This window comes from Dipodomys merriami, unplaced genomic scaffold (genome assembly GCF_024711535.1).
Source record: "Dipodomys merriami isolate MVZ:Mamm:240054 unplaced genomic scaffold, mDipMer1.0.p SCAF_78, whole genome shotgun sequence".
NCBI classification, from domain to species: domain Eukaryota; kingdom Metazoa; phylum Chordata; class Mammalia; order Rodentia; family Heteromyidae; genus Dipodomys; species Dipodomys merriami.
Genome location: NW_027206379.1, coordinates 4,448,305 through 4,461,058, shown reverse-complemented (window position 1 = coordinate 4,461,058; position 12,754 = coordinate 4,448,305). Strand labels below are relative to the sequence as shown.

The window sequence follows — 12,754 nt, the reverse complement described above, 5'->3', positions numbered from 1 at the left end:
TTCCTCTTAACCCGCATGTGGGAGCCCAGGGTCCCCTTGGCTATGGGGGGGGCTTCCTCACATTGGCATGGAGGTGGAGATGCCAGGTTCCTTTGGGGTGTGGTGGGTAGTGAAGGGGGGGTCTTTTCTGTCTGCTGTCCCCCACCGACTGAGGCACAGAGCTCAGGCTGCCCAGAACTTTCTGCTCCGCTGTCATTCACCCCTGTGAAGCAGGCCGGCCAGATTGGAGCTAAGTCCGGGTCCCGCGCCCTCCTCCCGGCAGCTTTCCCACGGGACAGCCCTGGAGCGGACCCGGCCCCACCTCCCAGCAAATCCGGGACCCAGGGGGTGCTCCCCCCGTCCCGGCGGCGCCCCTCTGTCCTCCTTGCCCCTCAGTCCCTTTCCAGGGTGGCTCCGAGGGAAGAAAAGTGGGAGCCGCGCCCCAGCAGGCGGGGCCCCTCCAGCACCGGGCGGCACCTGTCGGCTTCGGGCCTTGCTCCCTAGTGTGGTAGGGGGACTCAGCCGCAGCCGGGGTGGGCTTCGGGCAGGCAACGGGGCGCGGACGGCAGGTGGGGGCGGAAGGGAGAGGGGCGCAGGGCGGGGCGGAGCAGGTGGCGCGGGGCGCGCGCCCACAGGTGGGCTCGGACCTGGGCGCCGGGGCGGGGCGCCGGGGCGGGGCCCGCGGGCCCCAGGGGGCCGCCCCGCCAGGCCCCGCCCCCGCCCCCGGGAAGGGCGGGCCGCGGCCCCCGCCAAGCCCTGCCTGGCGCCCGCCTCGGCCACAGCTCCGGGTGTCGGGGTGTCGGCACCGCCGCCCGTCCGGTCCCGGGCCTGCCTCCTCGCCATGGCCGCGGCCTCCTCCCCGCCCAGGGCCGAGAGGAAGCGCGGGGGCTGGGGCCGCCTGCTGGGCGCCCGGCGGGGCAGCGCGGGCCCGGCCAAGAAGTGCCCGTTCTCGCTGGAGCTGGCGGAGGGCGGCCCCGCGGGCGGCGGCGCGCTCTACGCGCCCGTGGCGGCCCCGGGCGGCTCGGGGCCGGCGCCCCCCGCCGCGCCCCCCGCCGCGCCCCGCGCCCCGGACCCCGGCCCGCGGCCGCCCGTGAGCCTCGACCCGCGCGTCTCCATCTACAGCGCGCGCCGCCCGCTGCTCGCGCGCACGCACGTCCAGGGCCGCGTCTACAACTTCCTGGAGCGCCCCACCGGCTGGAGGTGCTTCGTCTACCACTTCGCCGTGTGAGTGTCCGGGGTCGCCGGCGGCGGGCGCGGGGCGCTGGGTCCCCGGGGCGGGCCTGGGGGCGCGGACGCCGGGCCCCCGCTGTTCCGGGGGCGCGGGGCGGGCGGGGGCCCGGGCGGCAGGTGGACGCAGCTGGGGCGGGTTCGGGTCCGGCTCGAGGGCCTCCCGGGAGCAGCTGCGGCTCCTGCACACAGCGGGGCCAGGCCGCGCTGCACCTGGCGCTGCGGGCTGACCAGGTGGCCCCCATTCAGCGCGCACACCGCAGCCGCGCCCGGCTCTGCACTGCTGGAGGGCCGGAGCACAGGAAGCCTCGGGGGAGGCCGGGAGGCCGCGCCTGGGTAACTTGCCAGATCGGTGATTTGGAGGGCCCCTTGGTGGGTCGTTTCGGGGGTGGAGTGGGGTGGCCTCCCTGTGGCTTCCCCTGATCGTAGCCCTCGTCCGAGGGACCCGTCAGTGGTCCCAGGCCGCAGCAGGGCAGGTGATCTCCCTCCTTTTGCGTTGGGGTGCGTGGATGGAGGCAGGAGGCACAAGGCTCGGGCACGCTGTCCCCCCCCCCCCAGCTGGCCATGGCTTTCGTCCTGTTCTCTCCCCAGCACTGCAGCTGGCCCTAGCTCCTCCTGGGTCTGGGTCTCTGGGGGACGGGGAGAAGGGGGCCCTACCTGTGGCCACCCAGCACCCGGTGTTCTCAGGGTTTAGGGTCTTGGGTGCACTGACCCCGAGGGGTCCCCCAAGGCCTCAGACGGCAGTGCGATCGCCACTGTGCCAAGCCTTCTTCCTGAGGCGCAGGGATGGGGACATGGCCGGCCACCAGCCGCGTCCTGTCTGCTACCTCTGCCCAGGAGCCCGTCCGCCTGGTGAGGACCTTCTGAAGGTGCAGACGGCTGTCAGTCACCCAAGCCCCTGGCCGGCCAGTGGCCGGGGTGACCGGCGAGGAAGAGGGCTCGCCGCGCCGCGCCCCGGAGGAAGTCCCTGCTTACACTGCTCTCTTCCTGAATGGGATTGTTCAGCCCTCGGAAGCTTGCCCAGCCTCCGGGGCAGCTGGGAGCCGCAGGGCCTGGGCGGCTTCTAGGAGTGGCATCCTGGGCCCCTCTGGTGTGGAACGGTGCTTGTGCCAGGGCTGCCTTGCCAGTCTGCCCAGCTCTGAGTTCTGCCCCGCTGTAGGGGTGGCGTGCGTGAGACGTCATCAGGAATATCCCCGCTGTGGGTTTGGGGGTGCAGGTGGACAGGGGCCGTGTGGAATGTGCAGTTTACCTGGGGCTTGGGAAGAGGCCTACCCCGTGACAACACGTGACCCACAAACCAGTCTCCGGTTGAGACACTTGGCCTGTGGGTGGGATCTGCTGAGAGACTGCAGCCCAGCCGCGGTCTTGTGGGTGGGAGGAGGGGGTGGGGGGGTGGGGGGAGGGGGGTGGGGGGAGGCAGCCCCGGGGACAGCGCTGCCCCACTGCTCTCAGAAGTCACAGGTGATGTGGTGAGACACAAAGGCCGATGGCCTCTGGGCCTGTGTGTGTGTGTGCATGCGTGTGCACACTGGGGGCTGGAGGTGAGAGTTGGACACGGGGAAGCAGACCCGGACATCCTGTTCTCTCTCGGGGAAGCCCTGCTCTGGTCCAAGGAGACGGGCTTTTCCTGTGTCTGTGCGGCGTCCCTGGCTGGGGGGGGGATCAGGGTCAGCACCCGGGCTCTGCCCTTCCGGCCCCAGCCTCGGCCCCTCCCCTCAGCCCTCTGCCAGCATCCTTTGCAGCCCCACAGGGCAGCCCTAATCCTAGACTTGAGGGTGCGGGGGTTCAGGGAACCCCTGGCTGGACCTAAGGGCCCTAGTGACCTTGTCACTGGCCTTAGCCCGGGTGAAGGACGGATCCAGCTGGCACTCGTGCTGTGTGCTGAGATGCTTGGGCTGGATCCAGGTTGTGGCGGAGAAAAGGGACTTGAGGGAGAGGGCCCAGCTCCTGGCTCTCAAACCCAACCTAGCAGCCCAGCCCTCCTGCCTCCCTCCCCCCACCTCAGCCTGGCCCTCCTGCCTCCCTCCCCCCACTTCAGCCTGGCCCTCCTGTGCCCCCCTCTCTGCCTGCATGGCTGACTATGCCCAGTTCTCATGGCTTTGGCACCATGCAGCGTGTTAATCATTGATGGGTCTTGCACCTGGACGTGGAGGTTTACCAGGCCTGTCTGCCCACTTTCCAGGAGCAGAGGCCATGCACAGGACTGGCCGCCACCTGCCTGGGCCCCGGCGCCAGTGCCCACGGTGGGCCCTGGCCTCTGTCCTGCAGAAGGGGCCCCGGAGGGTGGAGTGGAGAGCCGAGAGGGCCACGGCGCCTCAGTGGTCCTCATCGCTCTCCCGTCCCCTCGGCTCCCTCCTCTGTCCCCGGCCTGGGTGTGGATAAACCCGGATTTCCTCTGGGACTCCTTCCTGAGCCTGGGCTCTCGGGAGACCCCTCGTGCCCACACAGACCCAGCTCCGTGTCGGGATGTGCTGTTCTCCACACGGTGTGCCTCCCCTCGGCACGTTACCAGTTAGATGACCAGACAGCCTTCGTGGGGAGCGTGGGGGCCCAGCGGGCGGAGGGCCTGTCCCCAGGCCCAGCAAGGCTGAGGCCCGGGAGCCTTGCAGGGCGGAGCCGGACCCTGGCATGCCTGTCTTCCAAGGGGCGGCCCGGGCACCAGGGCCCAGCAGCTTGGGATGGTGTCCCCCAGCGGGGCCCTGCCTCACCCCTGTGGGCCTGAGGCTGGACGGTCTGCTCTGCCACCTCTGAGCAGGCATGGCCGCCTCCCCGCTGAGGGCGAGCTGCCCAGATTTCGGGAGACAGTGGAAGGAGGGGCGGCTGCGGTGCCCCAGGGCTTGGTGAAGTTGGAGGGGACGCAGGGAGGGGGGGAGCGGGGTCCACAGCCTTGCCGAGGGCCCGCCGTGGCTGGCACTTCTGTGTCTGCCGGGCCCAGGCTGGCCAGTCCCCGCCCAAGGCTGGGGCTCCCCCTCCCCCCGACGTCAGGGCCGCCGTGCAGCCCGCCCCCCTCAGGTGGGCTCCCAGCATCTTCCTGCGGAGCGTGGCCCCAGAGGCGTCTGGGCTGCTGCTTGTTCTAGAAGGAGGAGCCAGCTGCTTCCCGAGGTGGGGCACAGACCAGCCCGGCCGCCTCTGCCCGGGACTGGCAGACCAGGCGCTCTCTCAGTGCCGCCCCTCGGTTTGGCTGCTTCCTCTGCCCACAGTCCCAGTTCCCAGCACGGCAGCGTGGGCTCCGCACAGGGAAGCCCTCTCCGCAGAGCGCAGAGCGCAGAGCGCAGAGCGCAGAGCGCAGAGCGCAGAGCGCAGAGCGAGGCTGCTTTCCCCAGCCGGCCAGCTCCGCGCTCGGAGCCCCCTCCCCAAGCCGCCACCGGCTCCGGTGCTGTGCCCGTGTCACTGTGTGCGCCTCTCTGCGTCCCTGGGCATTTCAGGGCCTGGGGGGACAGTGCCACCTGAGCTGACTGGCACCTCTGGGGGATTCAGACCTTGGTGGCGTGGAGGTCCCCCTCCCCCCATCTCCTGCTGCTGCAGCTGCAGCTTGATCTGCTGCAGCCTGGCCGCCTGGGTCTGATGACATCTGCCCGTGGGTATTTTTATCCGGCACATTCCTGAGCCAGGAGAGTCATGGCAGAGCCCCAGCCCCCGTGTGTCCAGGGCGGTCCTCGGACCTGGCCTGCTTGGGTTCTGGGGGGGGAGGGGGAGGGAGGGCTCTGGCGGGGCTGGGTCGGGGTCGGGGCTGAAAGGCCCGGCTCGCTGGGGTTTGGACACACGTCTGATGGTCGGGGACGTCGACCACCACTGTGGAGCCCGTCCACTCTAAAATCGAATGGCTGCGTCTTGCTTGAGCCGAGGCGCGTGCACTGGCCAGGAGTCCGTCCTTGGTGGGAGGAATGGCGGCACACACCCCCATCCAGGGCTGGGCTCTCGTCCTCACCCCTGTGCTCTTAGACCCTGCTCCCTTTGCGTTTGTCTCCTCTTCCTTTTGCTGCCCAAGCCTTGTACCCGGACCAGTGCTGGAAGCATTGTCCCTACGATTTCATCTTGTCATTTGATAGATTTATGTCTTACATTTCAGTCATTGGTCCATTTTGAATCGATTTTTTTTATAGTGAAAGAGTCTAGTTTTCTTTCTTTTAAATTTACATGTGGCTATCACATGAAAAATGGAAGAGACTTCTTTTTCCTTTAACGTTTGTCAAAAAGCAGTTGGCTGTAAACACATGGGTTTATTAGCTGTTGCATCTGTGTGTGTGTGTGTGTGTGTGTGTGTGTGTGTGTGTGTGTGTGTATGTGTGTATGTGTATGAGAGAGAGCGCATGAGCAAGAGCGCACCATGCTGTTTAGGTTACTGTAACTTTGTAGCATGTTTCAAAGTTGAGTATTCTAATGTTACTAGCTTTTTCTCAGGATTGATGTAGTCATTCAGGATTTTTGTGATTCCATATAATTTTTGACTTTTTTTTAGTTCTGTGAATAATACCATTGGTAATTTGATAGGAATTATATTGAATCTGTATATCTTTCTGAATAGTAGTGACATTTTAACTGTGTTTTTCTAATCCATGAACGTGTGTGTGTGTGTGTGTGTGTGTGTGTGTGTGTGTGTGTGTGTGTGTGTGTGTGTGTGTGTGTGTGTGTGTGTGTGTGTGTGTGTGTATCCTCTTCAATTTCCTTACAACTTGTAATGTCCATTGTGGAAGCAATGACATATTTTCTTGGTGTACTGCTATTCAGACGGGGTGGTTTTCTTTTTGTTTGTTTTTTTGGGTCCGGTCATGGGGCCTGAACTCTGGGCCTGGGCGCTGTCCCTCAGCTCTTCAGCTCAAGGCTAGCGCTCTACCACTTGAGCCACAGTGCCACTTCCGGCTTTTTGCTTATATGGTGCTGAGGAATCGAACCCAGGGCCTCTGGCATGCAAGGCAAGCGCTCCACCACTGAGCCACCTTCCCAGCCCCCGGGGTGGTTTTCTTGCTGTCATGCTCAACAGATTAGTGATGGGCGTGTAAAAGAGCTACTGATGTTGATGCGCTGATTTCCGTGTGTTGGTGTTTGTTCTGCAGATGCACAGAGTTGAGTCATTTTAGCAGGTGTTCGGTGTTGTGTTTACGTTTTTCAGTGTGTGCCACCGCAGGCAGGCTGCGTGGCTGGCTCCTCTCCTCCCCGTGGGCAGGCCGCGTGGCTGGCTCCTCTCCTCCCCGTGGGCAGGCCGCGTGGCTGGCTCCTCTCCTCCCTGTGGACAGGCCGCGTGGCTGCCTCCTCTCCTCTCCGTGGGCAGGCCGTGTGGCTGCCTCCTTTCTTCCCCGTGGGGGCCGTGTGGCTGGCTCCTCCCCATGGGCAGGCCGCGTGGCTGCCTCCTTTCTTCCCCGTGGGCAGGCTGTGTGGCTGGCTCCTCTCCTCCCCGTGGGCAGGCTGCGTGGCTGCCTCCTCTCCTCTCCGTGGGCAGGCTGCGTGGCTGCCTCCTTTCTTTCCCGTGGGCAGGCCACGTGGCTGGCTCCTCCCCGTGGGCAGGCCGCATGGCTGGCTCCTCCCCATGGGCAGGCCGCGTGGCTGCCTCCTTTCTTCCCCGTGGGCAGGCCGTGTGGCTGGCTCCTCCCCGTGGGCAGGCCGCATGGCTGGCTCCTCTCCTCCCTGTGGGCAGGCCACGTGGCTGGCTCCTTTCCTCCCGTGGGCAGGCCGCATGGCTGCCTCCTCCCTGTGGGCAGGCCGCGTGGCTGGCTCCTCTCCTCCCCGCGGGGGCCGCATGGCTGCCTCCTCCCTGTGGGCAGGCTGCGTGGCTGCCCCCTTTCTTCCCCGTGGGCAGGCCGCGTGGCTGCCTCCTCCCTGTGGGCAGGCCGCGTGGCTGCCTCCTCTCCTCCCCGTGCGCAGGCCGCGTGGCTGCCTCCTCTCCTCCCCGTGCGCAGGCCGCGTGGCTGTCTCCTCTCCTCCCCGCGGGGGCCGCGTGGCTGGCTCCTCTCCTCCCCGCGGGGGCCACGTGGCTGGCTCCTCCCCGTGGGCAGGCCGCGTGGCTGGCTCCTCTCCTCCCCGTGGGCAGGCCGCGTGGCTGCCTCCTCCCTGTGGGCAGGCCGCGTGGCTGCCTCCTCTCCTCCCCGCGGGGGCCGCGTGGCTGGCTCCTCCCCGTGGGCAGGCCGTGTGGCTGGCTCTTCTCCTCCCCGTGGGCAGGCCGCGTGGCTGCCTCCTCTCCTCCCCGTGGGCAGGCCGCGTGGCTGCCTCCTCTCCTCCCCGCGGGGGCCGCGTGGCTGGCTCCTCTCCTCTCCTTCCCGGCTTCCAGGTGTCTTCCTCTGTCTCCTCCTCCTCCCCGGGCTGACAGCCCCCCTGCCTCCACCCTGGCGGCGGCTGCTGCTGCTTCCTGGCTGTGTGTCACCTGTGACCTCTGTTGTTTTGAGGACTTTCTCTCCAAACCTAATTATAGGACGTGTTTTACTTTCTTATCATGAAGATTGTCGAGATGTACCAGTGCCCTTCCTGCCACCCCCAGCCTTCTATCTCAGAAGGACTGGGACTAGAACTCAGGGCCTTGGGCTTGCAGGCGCTCTGTCACTTAGGCCCTATTTGCCATACTGGGCTGTGATACTCCTGCCTGCGCCTGCTGGGTAGCTGGAATCACAGGTTGACACTACCACACCCATCTTGGTTGTTGAGATGGGGGCTCACTAACTTTGGTGGGCTAACCTCTTGCCCTGATCCTGCCAGTCTTTACCTCCTAAGTATCTGGGATTACAGGCCTGAGCCACCCAGTCTTCAGCTTTTCTGTATTGATTCAATCTCTTTAGTGGTCTGTTCAGATTTCCCAGGTCTCTGATTTGGGTAGGTTGTATGTATTCAGGAATTTATTCATTTTTTTCCCTGTGAATTTTCCAAATTGTTGACGTACAAAGTATATGTCAGTAATCGGCCCTAGTGATCCTTTTTTAGTTCTGATTTATTTGGGTCTCCTTATTTTCTTTTTCTTTTTCTTCTTTTTTTTTTTTTTTTGGTCAGTCGTGGGGCTTGAACTCTGGGCCTGGGCGCTAACCCTGTGCTCTTCAGCTCAAGGCGAGCGCTCTACTGCTTGAGCCACAGTGCCACCTCTGGTTTTCTAGTGGTTTTTATTGGAGATAAGAGTCTCATAGACTTTCCTGCCCAGGCTGGCTTTGAGCCGTGATCCTCAGGTTTCAGCCTCCTGAGTAGCTAGGATTACAGATAGGAGCCACTGGTGCCTGGCACCAGTACTTCTTTCGCTGAGGATTTTCTTGAAATTATGCTGTTTCCTTTTCTCCATAATGCAACCTGCTTGCTTGTTCTCTCACTCTGAAATACCCATAATGCAACCTGCTTGCTTGTCGTCTCCTGAAGTACCACAGTGCAGCCTGCTCGCTCACCTGACCTCCACTCAGGAGGACCGCACCGCAGGGCCGCAGTCCACGGGTAGATGTGCCCCAGCAGGGCTGCGGCTGGCACAGCCAGCCAGAGTGGTCAAAGCAAGTGGGGGGGGCTCAGCCGAGGGCTCAGACCGAGGGCGAAGCCTCACCACTGCGGGAGAGGATGAGCGACCCTGGCCTGGCACGCCCCCGTGTGACCCCGTGTGACCCCGGGTGACCCCGGTGACCTGGTAGGCATGTGTCCTCCTTCAGGGTCTGCCCATCCCTCCAGTGTCTGAAGAAGCTGCGTCGGGTCCCTGGGGAGGCCAGGACTTGGGGGCCAACCTCTCCACAACCCGTGTCTGGACACGGGGTCCCGGGGTCGGGGCACCCCAGCCCGCCCAGGACCAGGGCGTCACCTCGGAGACTCAAGGCAAAGCTTGCCAACTGCAAGACTCCAGTTGTGCAAACACTGAGGATTGAGGGCCCGGGCAGAGGGCAGAGATGGAAGGAATCTGGGGTGATGCCTCCCCAGCTCCCGATCAGACAGATCTCAGACGCCCTGAGTTCCTTGGCAGACTGTTCTGTGTGCGTGGAGCAGATGCACGCAGGTCCTCACCCACGCCTCCCCGGCCCTGGCCCGGGTGCGGGGTCTGTGGGGGCCCGGGGCGGGGGCTCGCCCGGGGCGGTCACAGAGGATGCACGTGACACCGGCCCTGACCTCAGGCCGAGGCAGGGGCCTTGGGGACTCAGCCAGCCTCAAGGCCTCTGCGTCCTGGGGCGCGGGAGGGAGATACTGTGGGTGCAGACTGAGGTCGAGGCTGGAAGGGAGTCGGGTGGGAACTCTATCTTAGAAAAGACCCCTGCTGAGGTTACATGTCACGTGGCGCGGCCCTCACCCCAGAACCCCACAAGTGGGGTCCGATCCCACCCCTCCCAAAACCTGGGGAAAGGGCTCGGCGGGCCCGTCGTGCCCCCCCCACTGCCCCTCAAGTTCCAGAAGCCCTTCCTGTCCATGGCTGCCTTTGGAGTGGACAGACTGCACCCCACCACGGGGAGCACAGGGAACAGATGGGGACCGTCCTCCCCTCCCCTCCCTCCTTCCCCCTTCACTGTTTCCTTCCTCTTTCCCCTTCTTCTTTCTCCTTCCCCTTCCTCCTGCACTTTCTCTCTCTCTCTCTCCCTTCCTTCCTCCTCTCCTCTCTCTCCTTCCTCCTCCTCTCTCCTTCCTCCTCCCCTCTCTCCTTCCTCCTCTCCTCTCTCCTTCCTCCTCCTCTCTCTCCTTCCTCCTCTCCTCTCTCTCCTTCCTCCTGTCCTCTCTCCTTCCTCCTCTCCTCTCTCCTCCCTCCTCTCCTCTCTCCTTCCTCCTCTCCTCTCTCTCCTTCCTCCTGTCCTCTCTCCTTCCTCCTCTTCTCTCTCCTTCCTCCTCCTCTCTCTCCTTCCTCCTCCCCTCTCTCCTTCCTCCTCCCCTCTCTCTCTTTCCTCCTCTTCTCTCTCTCCTTCCTCCTCCCCTCTCTCCTTCCTCCTCCCCTCTCTCCTTCCTCCTCCTCTCTCTCCTTCCTCCTCCCCTCTCTCCTTCCTCCTCTCCTCTCTCTCCTTCCTCCTCTCCTCTCTCTCCTTCCTCCTCTCCTCTCTCTCCTTCCTCCTCTCCTCTCTCCTTCCTCCTCCCCTCTCTCCTTCCTCCTCCCCTCTCTCCTTCCTCCTCCCCTCTCTCCTTCCTCCTCCCCTCTCTCCTTCCTCCTCCCCTCTCTCCTTCCTCCTCCCCTCTCTCCTTCCTCCTCCCCTCTCTCCTTCCTCCTCTCCTCTCTCCTTCCTCCTCCCCTCTCTCCTTCCTCCTCTCCTCTCTCTCCTTCCTCCTCCCCTCTCTCCTTCCTCCTCCCCTCTCTCCTTCCTCCTCTTCTCTCTCCTTCCTCCTCCCCTCTCTCCTTCCTCCTCTCCTCTCTCCCTCCTCTCCTCTCTCCTTCCTCCTCTCCTCTCTCCTTCCTCCTCTCCTCTCTCTCCTTCCTCCTCTCCTCTCTCCTTCCTCCTCTCCTCTCTCTCCTTCCTCCTCTCCTCTCTCCTTCCTCCTCTCCTCTCTCTCCTTCCTCCTCTCCTCTCTCCTTCCTCCTCCCCTCTCTCCTTCCTCCTCTCCTCTCTCCTTCCTCCTCTCCTCTCTCCTTCCTCCTCCCCTCTCTCCTTCCTCCTCTCCTCTCTCCTTCCTCCTCCCCTCTCTCCTTCCTCCTCTTCTCTCTCCTTCCTCCTCCCCTCTCTCCTTCCTCCTCTCCTCTCTCCCTCCTCTCCTCTCTCCTTCCTCTTCTCCTCTCTCCTTCCTCCTCTCCTCTCTCTCCTTCCTCCTCTCCTCTCTCCTTCCTCCTCTCATCTCTCCTTCCTCCTCTCCTCTCTCTCCTTCCTCCTCTCCTCTCTCCTTCCTCCTCCCCTCTCTCCTTCCTCCTCCCCTCTCTCCTTCCTCCTCCCCTCTCTCCTTCCTCCTCTCCTCTCTCCTTCCTCCTCCCCTCTCTCCTTCCTCCTCTTCTCTCTCCTTCCTCCTCCCCTCTCTCCTTCCTCCTCTCCTCTCTTACAGGCCTCAGGAGCTCAAGGCCCTCACCTGTTTCCAGGAAAGGAGTTGCAGAAGTCTTTGATATGGCTTTTGTTCCTCTGTGTGTGTGTGTGTGTGCATGTGTGCGTGTGTGCGTGTGCGTGCGCGTGCACGTGTGTGTGTGTGTGTGTGCGTGAGTGCATGTGTGCGTGAGTGCATGTGTGCGCACGCGTGTGCGCGCGTGAGTGCATGTGTGCACGCATGTGCGTGCGTGCGTGTGTGCATGTGTGTGTGTGCGCGTGTGTGTGTGCGTGTGCGTGTGTGTGCGTGCATGTGTGTGCGTGTGTGTGTGCGTGTGCGTGTGTGCATGTGTGTGTGTGCGTGCATGCGTGCATGTGCGTGTGTATGTGTGCGTGTGTGTGCACACGTGTGCACACCCCCTCCCTGTGCTCACCTCTGTGGCTCTGGCGCCTGGCCGGCCCGTGTGTCCAGGGCAGTGGGGAGGCGGCCGGGCGCCCTTTCACCCAGGCTGTCCCCTGCTGCCCCCCTGTACCCCCATCCCCCCCTTAGCGGGAGGGTGTGGTGAGGCTGCTGCTTCTCTCTCCCTCCTCTCCCTCAGCTGGACGGTCTGGGGCGAGTGGAATCGGAGCCGGGTCCCCTCCTCCAGACCCGCTGTCCGCGCCGGGCGTGGCTGCGGTGGGTCGCGCCAGCCTGGGTGGGAGGACTGGTTTAGCAAGGAGCCCTGAGGTTTCTTCCTTGTCCGGGGAGCTGAAGGCCAGGGAGGCGAGCGGTGTGGGCCAGCCGCGCGGCCCTGCGGTGTTTCCAACCATCCCAGCGCGGCGCCCGGCGGGCAGCGTTGTCCTCCGAGTCGGAGCTGGCCTGGCAGCTCTCAGTGGCACTGCCACCGCCCACTCTGGCGGCCCATCGGCCGCGCCTGCTGCCGCTCCTGTGCGTCCTGGCCCAGTCCAGACCAGGTCCGCGCGTCACCGCTCAGAACCCCCAGGCCAGGGGAGAGGAAGAACCCCCCGTGAGCGGGGTCTGAGGGGCCTGGGCACCGCCGCTTCCCACCCCGCGGCCCCAGGGCACGCCGTTCCTCACGCTCCTCACACACCGGCGCCCATGGCCGTGGCTGGCCCTGGGCTGACTGGGAGCCGTGCTGGGGGCCGGGAAGGCCGTGTCCGTGGTCAGTGTGGGGACTTCCTGGTGACTTGAACCCAGCTGATGGATGTGGGTGTGGCTGGCTGGCCGGTGCCCCTGCCCCGCGGGCAGGCTGGGCTGAGGGTGGGTTGGATGCTGAGGGCCTCCTGGCCCAGCCCAGCCGCTCCTTCCCTTGACTCCCTCCCTCCCTCCCTCCCTCCTTCCCTCCCTCCCTCCCCGGCCCCCACTGTGGCCCTGCCGTGGCCCCCGCCTTGCAGAATCACGGGTGAGAATGGCGTCCACACCCTCTGCTCCCACCTGAGGGGCGCTTCTCATACCACCTTGCCCCTGAACACCTCTGCCTGGGCCTGGGCAGAGGGCTTCCAAGGCCCCAGGAGACCCCCCCCCCAAAACCAGGCCAGCAGGGGGAGGGGTGGAAGGTGAGGGAGAGACTGGGTGGTGCCAGCAGGAACAGCAATCTTGTAGAGAGCGGAGGGGGCAGGGCTGCAGAACACAGCCCAGGATGGGGAGCCCCATCCTGTAGGACAGCGGGGGGGGGGGGGGG

The 12,754-nt window shown here is 64.5% G+C and overlaps 1 protein-coding gene across 2 annotated transcripts in view; it reads left to right on the top strand.

Annotated features, from left to right (window-relative positions):
* Positions 1 to 758: 758 nt before the first annotated feature.
* The window catches only part of Kcnq1 (potassium voltage-gated channel subfamily Q member 1), a 277,059-nt gene continuing 265,063 nt past the window's right edge, over positions 759 to 12,754 (top strand). For both annotated transcript variants that reach the window (XM_070009681.1, XM_070009682.1), the window contains exon 1: positions 759 to 1,203. In XM_070009681.1, coding sequence (XP_069865782.1) covers positions 821 to 1,203 — 383 coding nt within the window. In that variant the 5' untranslated portion in view covers positions 759 to 820. The remainder of the gene's footprint in view (positions 1,204 to 12,754) is intronic.